This window comes from Nilaparvata lugens, chromosome 11, assembly GCF_014356525.2.
Source record: "Nilaparvata lugens isolate BPH chromosome 11, ASM1435652v1, whole genome shotgun sequence".
Lineage (NCBI taxonomy): Eukaryota > Metazoa > Arthropoda > Insecta > Hemiptera > Delphacidae > Nilaparvata > Nilaparvata lugens.
Window position 1 is genome coordinate 26,555,410 of NC_052514.1, and position 16,130 is coordinate 26,571,539.

At 32.8% G+C, this 16,130-nt stretch overlaps 1 protein-coding gene across 2 annotated transcripts in view; it reads right to left on the minus strand.

The window, feature by feature from the left end:
* The window catches only part of LOC111048527 (ESF1 homolog), a 26,801-nt gene extending 10,888 nt beyond the window's left edge, over positions 1–15,913 (minus strand). The window contains exons 1-9 of one of the 2 annotated variants that reach the window (XM_039438015.1): positions 15,780–15,913; positions 13,474–14,245; positions 12,714–12,904; positions 10,893–11,009; positions 9,166–9,369; positions 7,221–7,307; positions 5,541–5,718; positions 3,751–4,067; positions 428–634 (exon numbers count right to left, since the gene is read on the minus strand). In XM_039438015.1, the coding sequence (XP_039293949.1) occupies positions 428–634; positions 3,751–4,067; positions 5,541–5,718; positions 7,221–7,307; positions 9,166–9,369; positions 10,893–11,009; positions 12,714–12,904; positions 13,474–14,242 (2,070 nt within the window). In that variant the 5' untranslated portion in view covers positions 14,243–14,245; positions 15,780–15,913. Of the gene's footprint in view, positions 1–427; positions 635–3,750; positions 4,068–5,540; positions 5,719–7,220; positions 7,308–9,165; positions 9,370–10,892; positions 11,010–12,713; positions 12,905–13,473; positions 14,246–15,739 lie in introns of both variants that reach the window. The other variant, XM_039438014.1, reaches the window with a different exon arrangement.
* Positions 15,914–16,130: the final 217 nt, after the last annotated feature.

The following is a 16,130-nucleotide window of genomic DNA, read 5'->3' on the forward strand; positions in this document are numbered from 1 at the left end:
AATGACGCATCATCACATCTCAACTATCAACTAATTAACTTGAAATTTTGCATATAGATTGTCAATTTACCGAGGATGGTTATAGCATAGCCACCTCTAATACAAGGCCCCGGCCTACGATATTGCAACGTCGCAGTGTAGGCCTAGAATCTAATTCATGATTGGTGAAAAAATTAAAAAAAAAAAAAAATACCAGCTGATCTTTTTCACCAATCATGTATTAGATTCTAGGCCTACGCTGCGACGTTGCAATATCGTAGGCCGGGGCCTTGTATTAGAGGTGGCTATGGTTATAGTCCTATTGTAAATTCTTAATTGGAGCCTTGCGGGCGGAGCACGGTTTACCTGTTAGTTATATAACAAACATAATTATCAGAAGACCATTGGCAATAACAATCAAAAGAGGATACAATAAGAGTCTACTCACGGCATTTCTTGACGCCTCTTCATCGTCTTCACTGTTATCAGAGTCACTTTTGTGTTTGTTCTTTTTGCTTTTACCCTTGTTTTTAGATTTTTTCGGCCCGAATCCTTCGAGTTCCTCTCTAAAGTATTCATCGTTCATATCGATTCCATCGGGAATGTCATCCTCATCATCTGAAGACGCCTCAACGCTGTCATCATCATTTGCCGGCTGGAAAACCATAAATTTATGAGATATGCATACAATTTGATATATATAATATTTTATGATCTTATTCTATATAATATAAAATTAAAAATCAGACTGATAACTTCAGACTGATGACTGGAATCTTCATTGCAAAATAAATATTGAACAGGAATAAAAATGATCAACAGTAAATGCCATATTATTATTATTATTTTGGTAACAGACCAACTAACTATAAGTAACTAACTGAATCTAAGTTTCCCTCAAATCAAATGAAAACACCAGACGTCTCGCTTATTCCACAGTGAATAGCAAGTATACAGTAATATTAAGCTTCTATACAAGGCTTTTATAGCTATAGCTAAAAAGCTCTATAGGGCGAAAACGCGCTTGAAGAGCAATAAGAAGTTATTTTAATGCTCATGTAGATTAGACTTGATTTTAGATTATAGTCTGAAACTAAATTATATTTTCTAGAGTATGGTCTACACCTTTTCCAACTGTATTTGAGAAAGTATCAATTATATTGTAATTGAGAATAGTCATATGTATTTGAGAAAACGTCAGTTGTAAATGAGAATAGTCAATTGTATATGAGAAGTCATCACTTGTAATTGAGAATAGTGAATTTTATTTGAGAAAGTATCATTTCAATTTGAGAACATACGATTTGAAATCGAGAAGTTGTCAGTTGTAATTGGGAAATTATTTTAAAAAACCAGTACTTCCAGTTCTTATATTTATCATGACTGTACTCATATAAAATAATTTATGATAATAAATTTAATATTCTAATAAAACGCTAAGTTTTTGAATAAAACATCATTTTCAAGCCCCAAAATCTATTGGAGAATTGCCGAATTGTTTGATCAAGAGATTCAATTGATTGATGATAAAGTTCAATTAGGCCTGAACATAGAGAATTTGATCTTCATCGATTACAATGTTTCACAAAATGTTTGGAGACAAAAGTCGCGTTGCCAATAAATACATAGAAATAATTCTCATTAATCATTCATAAACAGTATAGGGGAAATACTTCCATCATTTAAAATATTAATTTCCCCCCATGCAAAGCCTATGATAGTGATTGGAATACTGTGTACGTAGTCCTTTTCTGCTCAAATCAAACCTTCATTGTAGGCTACAGAAGAGTTACAACATGTCAATTGGAAAATTTTCTCATTTTCAATTGATATCTTCTCATTTACATTTGACGATTTCTCAAATACAATTCACTATTCTCAATGACATGTGATGACTTCCCAAATACAATAGACTATTCTCATCTACATCTGACATTCTCTTAATTACAAGTGACTATTCTCAAATACAGTTGATACTTTCTCAAATTAACTTGATACTTTCTCAAATAAAATTAGAAAAGGTGTAGATCAAAATATTCTAGATTACAGAGTCCAGATCCAAATTCTGGATTATAGTGTCTGAATCTAAATTCCATTTTCTAAAGTCTAGTATTATATTCTGGATCTACACCTTTTCCAACTGTATTTGAGAAAGTATCTATTGCAATTGAGAATAGTCATTTGTATTTGAGAAAACATCAGATGTAAATGAGAATAGTCAATTGTATTTGAGAAGTCATCACTTTTAGTTGAGAATAGTGAATTTTATTTGAGAAAGTATCATTTCAATTTGAGAACATACGATTTGAAATCGAGAAGTTGTCAGTTTTAATAGGGAAATGATTTTAAAAAACCAGTGCTTCCAGTACTTATATTTTTCATAACTGTACTCATGAAAAATTATATGATAATATATTTAATATTCCAATAAAACGTTTAGTTTTCGAATAAAAATTATTCTCAAGTCCCAAAATCTATTGAAGAATTGCTGAATTGCTTGATCAAGAGATTCAATTGATTGATGATAAATTTCTATAATTGCGCCTTGAACATAGAGAATTTGATCTTCATTAAGTGCAATATTCCACATAATGTTTGGAGACAAAAGTCGTGTTGCCAATACATTCATAGAAATGATACTTATTATAATCATTCGTAAACAGTACAGGGGAAATAATTTCACCATTGAAAATATTAATTTGCCCCCATGCAAAGCCTACGGTAGTAATTGGAATACTGTGTACATAATAGTACAATATCCTTCCTGCTCAAATCAAACCTGTACTGTAGGCTACAGAAGAGCCACGACATGTCAATTGGAAAATTTTCTCATTTTCAATTGATATCTTCTCATTTACATTTGACGATTTCTCAAATCCAATTCATTATTCTCAATTACATGTGATGACTTCCCAAATACAATTGACTATTCTCATTTACATCTGACATTCTCTTAATTACAAGTGACTATTCTCAAATACAATTGATAGTTTTTCAAATTAACTTGATACTTTCTCAAATACAATTGGAAAAGGTGTAGACTGTGAAAAGCATTGCTAGAATGTTTACAATTGAAAGAAAAATCATACAATTAAGGCTGAGCAAAGACTGAAAATAAACTGTTTGGGTGATATTTTTAAAAGTTTTTCGATTTTTATACTATTAAGCTATCAAAATGAAAAAGTTTTCTCAGGTAAACATTTTCTTTCCGATCATTACTTTTTGAGTTATGAGCGCATAAAGTTTAGATTTTTGGTACAGAAAATTTCAAATTCTGTAAGAGATAAATCCATGAAATTTAGATGATGAATTCATTATGGTATTGTTGATTGGATAAAACCATTTTTTTAAATATCAATTTTAGAAAAAGGTATTCAATTTACAAAAAATGACCAAAAATAGCTCAACTAATAGTTATTTTTGGTAAATTGAATAACTTCCTCAAAAATTGATATTTTTATAAAATTTTTATTTCATTCAATCAACAATACCATGAAGAATTAATCCTTTTAATTTCATGGATTTATCTCTTACCGAATTTGAAATGTTCTGCCCAAAAATTTAAACTTAAGACGCTCATTGATTGTATACAAATAAAAAAAAACTCTGAAAAATATCACCAGTAGAGGGTTAATTTTTAGCCTCAAGCCTTTATCACAGCTATAAAAATATAGTATCAATGATGTGTAACTTCACATTAATACAAAATAGGCCTACTCAAGTATATTCAAATATCTGGCACTCCTTTGGATCATAAATAATAATACTCACGTCTTCCCCATTCTTCTTCGTCCTCTCCTTCTTCTTCAATTTCTTCTTCTCCCTCTTCTTCTCAATCATCTTCTCGAACGGTGTCATCGGAACGTTCTCTTTCAACTTTTTATCAACCATTTTCTGCGCCTTTTCTTTGAGTCCCACACCCCACGTGATTTCCATTTCCACATCGCGATTCTTCTTCTTCTCATCTTCTTCTTGTATCTTCGCCAACAAATTTCTGTATTTATCGATTGCGTTCTTCTTCACCCCATCTTCGTTGTCACTGTCATTGCTTTCTTCGCTGTCTGAACCGTCTCTGCTTTTGTCATCATCTGCAAACCAATATTAAAGAAATTAACATCCACATTGAATGAAGGTGATTCATTCACAATTGTAAGCTCAAGGCATCTGCATTTTGAGAATTCAGTCTTCTTTTTTCAGACAAGACGAGTCACATTGATAATCATTCAGAATTACACAACTTACAGAAAAGTACCACAGGCTTATAATAGGCTCAAGGTCGGTCCAGACCCTCTAAGTTAGCATCAAACTTCATCACTTTCAAATAAACGACAAGCATGAACAGCTGTCCACACGTTCAAACTCATCGTCTAACCACCACGTCAGAAATTTTCCTATCGATACCTTTTTGATTGGACGATTATTTGTCTGATCACATAAGTTGGAAGATAAGTTTGAACGTCTGGACCAAACTTTCGACTGAAATAGATGTTCTGTAAGCTCCGCGAAACCAACTATAATAATGTTCAACATTAAACTACTCATTTGAATAGGAAGATCAACGTTTCAGAAATTGTATCAAATATATGATATCAAATAAATTATTACAACCTTTTCCTGATGAACAAGTTGTTGAATAAAAAGATTCATATTCCACTTTGATAGCACCAATCTAATGGAATAAGATTGATATCTAATACGTATTTAATAAGGTAGCGAATTATAAGAAGCATTCCCAAAATTAAATGCGCTTCAATTTAACATTCACCTTGAAAAATATCAAGGATTTAATGGAATTCAAATTTATTGATTCTCCTTTGCAAATTTTGGAGTTTTTATACTGCAAGAGCAATAAAACCATATTTTACTATAATAATTGAATCTTAGGAATTATTCAGATTATTACTGTACTTAGGCTTATGCTCAAAACTGCAAACCCCGTATTCAAGCTTATACTAGTCCAAATCAGAATGTAGGTAAATCAATATAAATTGACAAGATTATAGTATTAAAAATTGAATAATGATAATATTACAGCTTAATAAATCAAGATACATGCACAATCTACAGTTTAAACAAGCTAGACTAGAAATGATAGTCTTTACTAAAAATATCAGTTACTACGGTAACGAGAGAGCACAACTTCATGTACAGTATGTATTTTTAGTGACATTATCATGTTATTTTATCCATCACTATTAGAAAAAAAACTAGTGGAAACCTCGATTCATAATAAAACAATCTTGAGGAGCAATGATTTCAAATAATCACCCCATCTAAAAGTATTAACAGAACTATTGAAGACTACATTTAACTTTAATTTCCAGTCATATCAAGATCTTCATTAACATATGAATTGTTTCTTTAAAATATGTTTCATAGTGTATATAAGTTAAATTGTTGTTTCAGTTACTTGTGTAAATAAGGCTCTTTATAGATTTCCGTGAGCCTTTGTATGTAATGAAAATGAATGAATAAATAAATAAAACATTTCAAGTTTAAAATCTTTCAAATAATATAACATATACATAATTTATGTTCACTTTAAATTGTGTTGAACAAACCATTGGTGACGTTCTCTTTGGCAGGTTGATCCTCTTCATTTTCATCATCCTCTTCCTCAGAAGACGCCAGAAACATTTTCAGTTCCTTGTCGTCAATCGTGTCATCACCTTTCATTTGATGCAGCTTCTGCGCCAATTTAACTCTTTCCGGATCAGTTTCATCCCAGGTGCACTCAACCTTAAAAATGAAATGTTTCATCAAATAAAACTCTTCGAGTACTACAAGCCAAGAAGAATAGTAGAAAGAAATGTTGTATTGAGTACTTTCCTGAAACTCCGACAAAACGTTGAACTGGATTTATTACAAATACAATATTATATTTACTGACACCCGTATATATTCTAGCAAGAAGGCAAGGACAGACATCAATACAAAAGAATATTATAACTTAATAATCCAGCAAGAACATAGATTAATTCAAAGAGAATAACTGATTTTGAGGAAGTATTTTATTTATTTACGACTAGCATGTAACCCGTACCACACAAGGGTCTAATTAAAAACTTGACAAACTGAGAATTTGAACTACTGAAATCTTGAAGAATTTGAAATAGGCCAATAACCATCCTCGGTAAATTAAGAATCTATATGCAAAATTTAAAGTTAATCAGTTTAATAGTTCAGACGTGATGATATGTCATTCGTGAATTTCCTATCCCGTGCGAGTATAAGGCATTTCTTTATTTTATTATCCAAGTCTAGTCCTAAAACCTGTCGTAAAGGACTAGTAACAACTGCTAATCTGACTCTGTTTACATTTTCCGGAGTACGAACTGAACGGGGAAGACCATGTGCTTTCTTTTACATCACAGAGCAAGTACTTCTAAACGCTGCAACCCATCGGAATACCTTATTTCGATCGGACATTGCACATCGACGCCCAACTCTAAAACATTGAAGGAAAAAGCGTTTTACTGTGACTACAGATATTCATTGTTTCTAAAAAAAAAACTGCTCGACAGCGAACAAACGATGTTGTACGTTCCAACGCCCATAGCAACTAAAATGGCATAGTATGGGCCGTCTGCCAACATTCGTTCCAGGGCAATGCCCCCTCCCGTCGCCGAGTACTAGCGGTTCGAAAAGCATGCGTTTCCTCTGCACCACTCTGTATTATACAAATGACATTGATGTAATAACATTGGTAGATAAAATAATAAGGCAATTCTAGTGTTATTTTTCTTTCAAATTTAGATGGTCACACAGTCCAAGATATGGTTAGTTTTTCACATACAATTCTTATACTAATTTGGTCCAAAATAAACATGAAAATTATAAAATAATTTCAAAGTTGAATGGCTTAAAATATAAATGAATTAGAAATATTTCACTCAATTACCAATTCAAACGATATAATATTGAGAAAATTTAAAACCATGGAAGAAACACAAACTTCTAATCATAGATTAAACATAACTTTTAGCATTTGAAACTTGTATCCAATGAACTAGTGGACACCATCTGTTGAATTTGAATGTGTAGTAATACTTGTGAAAGATATGTACTCTTAATTGTAAAAGAAAATAGTAAATTGCAGAAAATATTGTTATATTTTCGTATTTATTACCTGTACTATTTGAAAACACAAGCTGGAGAAAAAACAGAATAAAAGACAAACGAGAAAAACATAAATCAGGAAAACTTGTTCTAAATGGAATAAAAAATATGAATCTACTCACCTTGCCTTGCTGTAAGGCTGTATTCAAGAACACCCTTGGCTGATATTTACTGATATCAGGCAACTTGGTGCAAACATCTCTAGGTTTCTGAAAAATAGAAAATATTTTTTTTAAAACAGTCCATGTTATTTTTCAGTTTACTTTGAGCATTTTTCTCGGTAATTTGAGCAAAAGTCTAAATTTCTGAATCCTGTTTTAGTACTTTTTAGCTGGATGAAACAAACTTAGGTACAATTCTTCCCGCTAGGTCGCGCGCTTGTCGGTTCAGCCATCTTGCAGCCATCCCAATCAGCTGTTGGCGTGTATTTTGAATGCTAATTTTAAATTATATCTGTATTTTTTCTGATTCTTGAATGAAAAAAACGAGAACTTTGACTGAGAATTTTCAACTTCAATTGGATTATTAATTTTTAAATGAATTAAGGTTGTTATTAATAACAGCATCAGGCACACAAACATTTGATGGATTTCAGCCATCATTTTACCCATAGTCAACCACTTCTCATATTCAATAGTAACTGTAGGAAAAGTTTAATGTGAAATATGTGAGCAAAGTTCCTCTGCACACTCAAGAAGCCATTCCGCCCTCGCCTACGGCTCGGGTGTAAACGTTTCTTTCGGTGCAGCAAACTGTCACTTTGCGCACTAGTGGCACAAATAACTAATGAGATATTAAAAAAAATGAATTGTTAGATTATTTTTTTGCTATTCATACGTTTTAAAATGATTTGCTAGATGCCACATACTAACAAAGAAGGAAAGATCCACGAGATCAAGTGCAAGCATTAAATAAAAATGTTGAAAGAAAAATTCTGTCAAGGCTCGACAATGTGACATACCAGAACAGAAAACTGTAGCCCACAAACGTGAGTGTTGATTTACACTTCACAGTTTCTTAAAGTCGTCAATGAGAAGAAGATGGATCAACAACAAAATAATAATAATAATATTCTGTACTTGGAAAATGTTGTACAAATATAATTTCAAGTAATTCGGAGAACAAAAACTTTCACTTTGAAAACAAGTTTGCCAATTGTCTCTGTGACAGCGGAATCATTTATCGAAGCATAATCAGATATACATGTTTGTCAGACATTTGCTGAGCGTGTAGCTAGCTTTAAAAGTACGTAGAACATACAAGAAGTGATAAATCCACATTATTTTGTATTTTCTAGAAAATTGTTGTGTTTTTATTTTATCATGGAACAATTCTACATCTTCCTCGTCAATCAAGTAGACTATTATCTAGAGCTAACTCGATTGAAAAAAAATCATAATACAATTCACAACCAGATTATCATAAACTTATAGTGAGGTCCACGTTATAATGACAGTAATTTATGAACTTTATGCTTACCTTGTCTGTCATTTGACAAAGCCGGTGGTACTGTCCTTTACTAGGTCCAGAACGATGCCAATTATGTTTTTGACAGTGTAGAAATATAATTAATTAATGCAGAGAATCGGCATCGCTATTCTTCTATCTTTATCCACTGCCATTATAACGTGGACCTCACTATAGGCCTGGTTGCATTAAGGACTTTTAGATTTTCATCGTTATTAAATATTACCTGAACAATCAGAGAAGCCTCCTTTTCGAGAAAGCTTTCTCTGATTGGTTCTCGTGACATCTAACCATGATAAAAACTTGATAGGCATTATTTGTGCTACCGGAAATTAGCATTATAACTTCGTAATTATGACAACTTGATACAATGACAGCTATATGATGATATGATATCGCAATGTATAGTACACAAGCTCGGTCAAGACATTTGAACATGGCCAAGCCGGGTACGCTTTACAAAGAGTGCACTGGAATTATCGATAGTATTTATCGACAAAGAAATCATTATGTTCCAGTGCACTCGTAAATCTCTCGAAAATATTGACAAAACCCTGGTGAAACCGGGCATAAAAGATGAAATTCATTGATTTGCACTACCTCATCGAACGAGACGTCATCAGGCACAAATCTGAGGTCGAGGCGGGTTGCACTGCTCTCGTATTCGAGTCCGTCGCACTCTTCATACAACGTGGCAGCCGTGTCCAGCGAGTCACACACAACTATTGCATAGAAGTACTTCAATCTCAGCAGCTGGTACTTTCTCAGCTGCTCCATCTGGTACTTGTCACCTTCCTCGTCATCCTGCCAACAATTTATTCATTATTAAAACTTATAAAAACATAAGATAATAGCTGAACTACACCAACAGTTTCATATTTCAAATTCAAAATTCACGAACTACCTTTATATTGATTCAGGGATTGGAAAGTATTTTTTCCAACACTTGGTCCTATCGTTTTTGCTTCCAAGCTCAAGCTAGTTTCCCAGACAGATAATAAAAAATAGATATATCATGGCTCCCAGCCGTCGGGAAATGTAGATAATATAATAATCTCGCCAATTTAACCTTTCTGACGTGACATAAAGTGTGATTAGGAGTAAAACAGCAAAATATTGGGTTTTAACGAAATGAAGATTATCTATGCAGCTCTCACGCTTGCCCACGACCTTAAAAGCAACGTGATGATTGACCAAATTTGTTTTACCACCTTTTTAATCTACCAATAGGAGACCAGGTAAAGAAGTTATTAGTGAGGTGAAACCCCAAACAGGAGACCACAGTACGATTCGGATGACACTTTGCTAGGAGCAGTACAAGAGTAAAGACGTGTCTCAATCTCTCAATCGCCTTTTTAGAATAGAATAGGAAAACGTTTATTGAATTAACCCAAACAAACCTTAAAGAAGCTGCTTAACAAGGCACCATATACAAAACATGCAAATTCAGATATTTTGCTGTTTTACTCCTTTATGTCACGCCAGGAAGGTTAAATTGGTGGGATTATTCTATTATTTACATACCCCGATGGCTGGGAGCTATGATCTAGTCTGGGAAACTAGCTTGGGCCTGGATGTTATGGCATAACAAATGAATGGCCGTTCAACCAGGAAAAGAGAGAAACCGGTTTCGCTAACTCGCTTATAATGGTACTCGCTTACCTGCCTATGACATATATTAAATCTTCTATTATAACTTGGAAAGAGATTTGATAAAAAAATGTGCTGCGCACAGTTTCCAAAGTAAAATTTTGGCCAAAATAAGATTTTTAAATTACTAAACATGTCATTTAAAGCTCTACAAACATGAAAAATTTGACATATTCTCTTATGTGGGAGTGTTTTCTTAAAAGTAATAAAGAATGATTACTACACGATGAAACGAGGATTAATAAAACAAAGAATTGGTGAGAGGAATAATTATTGTTGAGGAGAATACTGATCTGAGGAAATAAAAATAGAATTCTACAATACACAAAATATATAAAGAACTAATCTGGACAAAGTCTAGTTTATCCTGTTGCATATCCATACTTTTTCACCATTAAAATTAAACTTGAATTTTGAAAAACACTCAGTTTTAACTGAGTTTATTACTCAGTAATCAGTTTATTACTCAATAGACTCAGTTTATTGGATGACCAACAACAGGTCGAAACGATCGTCACTACCAATGTAAGTGCATTTTCACTCCTTAGTGTTTTTTTTTAAATTCAAGTCTAGTTCATCATTAGGTCTTTGCCCTCCGGTCGACTTGTGTTAAATAAATTTAATCAGTTTACATTATTGGTGAGCGTTCAGGAATGCACAGAATGAATAAACTTTACCTCTTCTCTGTCCTCAAGATCGATTTCAGTTTCCACTTTTTTCTGTTCAACTATCTCGATCGGGCCTCTAACCTCTTCTTCTTCCATTCTTTTTCGACCAAATTCTGATACGAAGATCTGAAAACAAATTTCAGTAATAAAATCATAATTGAACACATAATTTATGAAAGAAATGTATTTAAACAAAACCAATTATTTTATACTTGACAATTTATGGGAAGATGGCCAGTTCTTCAAAAGTACGCCCCTATGTTGGTACTAGCCTCATGTAATTTGGTCCAGGCTCCAGTATGATGTTCACAGTCACTTTTATTCGATTTGCAGGCATGCAGGGATATTTCAATAATGAAAATAAAATAATAAATACTTTATAGTTTCTTAATCATTATAAGTTGAAAAACTTTCGCAAAACTAATGAACGCCAGTGCATCCTCAACAATTTCAAAGCATCAAAATGAATGTTTTAATTTTAAGCGGTTTGCATAACAATTGGTTCCTATCAGGGCTGGTTTCATTTATTATCATTTGATATTTTAATAAGTTCAAGAATGAGAAATTAAGCAATCATGCTGGTGACGCGATCTTAATTAGTTTTTTAGCACTGGGTTGAGCATCTGATTTCCAATTCAAACAATAAGCTATTATGTTTTTATTAAATAAGTATCTCAAAGGTCTAGCATTTAGTTCTGACCCGCAGCCCCTCAAACGGTGAAAGTTAATAATCTGTAGTAGGGACATATTTCCACTCTCACACATAATTCTTTCTCTCTGCATACAGACGAACATCAACCCAATGGGCAATGGAACTGCTCTCGAACAGTATATAGTACAGTTATGCTGTAAAACAACTACCGAGTTCCTTACTCCCACCACAAAAATACTAGAGGTTAGTCTCATGTAGTGGGAGGCCAGGGGTCACAGCTAAATCCTAGAACTAGACTTTTATAAATGTTATTCTCATCCATAATCTATAATATTATAAAGAAAATAATTGGCTTATACATTTACGGGATAGGAAAGACACTAATGACGCATCAACACGTCTGAACTACTGAACTGATTAACTTGAAATTTTGCATTTATAGATTCTTAATTTACCGAGGATGGTTATAGACATATTTTTATTTCTATTAATGAATTAATTTTAATTTTAATAAAAGAAACATATATTTTTGATACAAAGTTTACGTGAGATAAAAGCCCAAACGAATACATTTTCTATTGTAAATTTTATCATCACAGATTTAATATAAGCATAGAACTATAAAACTAAATTCAATCTACTTGTGCTTTTGACAAACCCTTGCGGAGCACTGGTAACACCTGCTCGTTATCAAATAAAAACAAAATATGTTGTCTATTCTACACTACTGAGATGGATTATCGATACAAGACCTAGGTATATCCTTGTTTAGGATACAAGACCATAGAATAGACAACATGTTGTATTTCTATTTCATTATGGAACAATATTCTACAATATCGCTGTTCGCTATTCTCAAGGTTTAAAACGATAGAACTCAAATGAATAGAACCATTGGAAAATCGATGTTAGGTTCTGGTAGAAGTCGCGTCGTTTTGCAAGTGATTGTTTAAATCAAGTGGTGCTTTGCGCTGCATAGAGTTAATTTCTTATTTGTTTTTAAGCTTCCTACAGACTCTGTAGTAATAATAATGATTAATTCTAATATCCAATGAAACTCTATAATGAATATTGAATATCTTATTGAATACACTCAATGAATATAGAAAGCTACTTGGAACTTTTAACAGAGTATAGGAATTGTCAAAATCTAGTGGTATAAGGATTTGATGACTCACGGAGACTGACTCGATGACTCCACCGGAAGGCAAGAACGAAGAGCACAACACCATGAGGTCGACAGCTCGAATTCTGTCCCAGTCCATGTTGCAAATGGCCAGTCTCTTGGTGGCCGAATCCGTTCTATCGGCATCTTTGTCTAGCTCGCCCCAATCGTGTTCTAAATCGTCTTCTTCCTCTGCAGAAAGTTCTGAAACATCGTGTCAAAGTACGGATAGTAAGTGCAGTTCTCATATACAAATAACATCACATCAAAACACTGAATAGGGGTTCAAAATATGTAGGCACTAGAATGTTTCGTGTAAGATCATATACTGAGATTTTCTGTTTTGAGAAAATCATAAACAATATCAATTTCATTTTCTAAAAACTGTGATCATTTTTAAATTATAAATGAAAATTAACTAATTCCTTGTTCAAGTTAAATCCCTTGTTTGATTAGATTCCTTGTCAAAGTAAAATCTTCTCTTGGTTTTGTCTTTTTCAATAATTTATCATTTTATTCTTTTAATATTCATTTCCCGTTATTTATAAAATCATGAACATCACATTACATCTGGGCTGTTTTAATCTAAATTAGTGATTAATACTTTTTTGAGCACATGCTTTTTCATTCCTCCCGAGATATTCTCATTAAAAAAATCAATCTATCTTTGTTTCTATGAATATATTTTGTAACAGAGGTGGAAACCTTTCAGGGCGAGTATTGTTTTAAACATCAAGTAAATTAAAAATGGAACATAAAGATAAATAGCTCACCTTCACTGGAATCATCCGAAGAACTGCTATCTGATAAGACACCCATTCCTCTCGCATAATCAACTGATAAATCATGAAGTTTATCCTTAATTTCTTGAGGGAGTTTTCTCTTTTGACTAACTTTTTTCAATGCTTCCTCTTTCACTTCTTTTGGGATATCATCTTCGCTTTCATCAGTTTCTTCGTCACTTTCGTCATCCTCTTCCTCCCCCGTATCGTCCTCTTCTTCTTCTTCTTCTTCATCATCATCATCATCATCATCATCATCATCATCATCATCATTGGTCTCCTCTTGGATTTCATTTCCAACTTTAGAACCCTTCTTTGGTTTCAATTTATTCTTTTGGTGTTTCACATTATCCACCTCAAAACCTTTAACTTTTTCCAAATTCTTTTTACTTTTCACCAAAACTGTCCTATTCTTTCCCAAATCAGACTTCGCTTTTGACGTTTTCTTTGCATTCACTTTACTCCGCTCTCCCAATGAGCTATCAGATGCAAAATCTCTGTCTTCATTTAAACTTTCGTCATCACTGTCACTATCTTCCTCATCAGAGAGAGCATAAAATTTGCCATAGTTCTCAACGGAAGACTGATTGACAGGCTTCCCCCTCTTGTCAACAGTGTACTTGACTTGGAAGTTTTTATCGTTGAACATACGCTGAAATCTATTGTCGATCTTCACCTTTCTCTGGAAAGCGGGTGGTTTCTTGAATTTCGGATCGGACATGATATGCCCAAACCTTGGGTCGTTGAATGCTTTATCCATTGTCTGAAAGAAATTTGAAATAGGTTATTGTAGAATCATCCAAAAATTTTAGATTCAAAAACCAGAGTGAAATCAAGATAACTACAATAAAACCTCAACTTCAGCGTAAATTTTGAGGCAAGAGCAAAAAATTCAGATTGTGCAAGGTGAAATTTCATTCAATTATTTATTAGGCCTATCCTTATCAGACCAGCGAGCAGTTCCAACAGGCAAATCTATGACAAAATAAAACACATTACTTTTGTTTAATAATTGATTCATTTGCTTCAATTGTTTCCTGCTTAAGGCTCGTTTCACCAACTAACAGCCATGAGCTTCAAAATCACTCCCCATTGGTTCAGAATCACATAAAACCGTAGTTTTTCTATAGGCTAATCGTATATTTTATGATACTAAATTAATTACCATATGGTTCAAACATCTCTTGGAAGTGAAAGTATTTTTCCATTAAATCAGCATCCTTCTCATTACAACTCATGTATCAGTCTAAAGCTGAACTCATAATGGAGAACGGATGCGTTTACGTACGATACTCTGTTGCTTGTCATTTTAGTAATCAAAATAGCAATTATTCAAAACTACAAATCGTATCGTACTCACCCATTAAATATAACGCAACTCTTTACATAATAATAATAATACGTGTTTTACGTAACCCCATTTAATTTTATCTTCATATTTGTATTAAATGTTTTTTTTTTACATTATTTTTCCAATTTGGAATGGTTTCTATTTTGACTGCTAAAGTGACGTACGGTACACGTCAACGTATCCACTGTGAGAACGGCTCAAGGCTTACATGGCTATAAACCTCAGCAAAAATAAAATAATTTCATTTACGACTTCTAAAAGCTTGCTGCTGTTGTCAGGCTCTTCTGATTCCACTTCTGTCTTATATAATCTGGATCATAGAGAAATCATCATTGTCGTCCAATTAATCACTATTATTGTCCTGAAGTAATAGAACAGTTTATCTGGTTTTCAATAGGCAAAAAAAATAACATAGTGTTAAAATAAACGTTTATATTCTTATTTACAACTGAATTAGGACGTTTAGAAGCCAGTGAAGCCCACCCGTCGCAACAAAGAAAAATAGAATTATTGCTCTGTTGTCAGACATCAAATGCAAGAAAAGGTTTACAATAATGATAACTACATTTACATTGGCAAGAAAATACCTTGTAACCGGCTTCAAAATAGATATCACGTAAAATATTTTAGCTAAGGTTCATTTGAGTTAAATACATAAAAAACTGAGGCGAGTTGTAGAATTAAGGTAAATAATGAAATCTTCAACTACCCCATATCATGCTGGCTAACCCTTAGTGATAATACTCAGGTATTATAACAAGAATCTTAAGTAAATTAAAAATTCAAATCAAAACAATAACAAATAATAAGGATGATGATATGCTAGCAAACACACGTTGACTTTGAGGTTAAAAAAACGTTTTAACTTTATGTTGATAAATCTTAATCTTAAAAAAATATATATACCATTAACACAATTATGATGATACAATTATACTTTACTTACATTGAAAATTTGTCAAGGAAGAATTTAAGAATTAATATTTATTGTTACAAGAAATGACGAGAATGAGAAAAAAGAAAATCACACAGTATTTGAGCAGGTTTGAGACTTGAGTTTGAGGTTATGTTTATTAAATCAACGACAGAAGGCACGAAGTCTATAGAGAGGTAACAACTGGATTTGTGATATTGATATACTAACGCTACCTACAATAATGTTCATGACCAAGCGGAAGAAATTGGAACTACAAAAGGGAAAATAATTTGAAATTTAACCTCATTCAATGAATTCAGTCATAATTTTTTATAAATAGGAATAAAATGAATAAATAGTATTAACAATTTTGAAAAAATA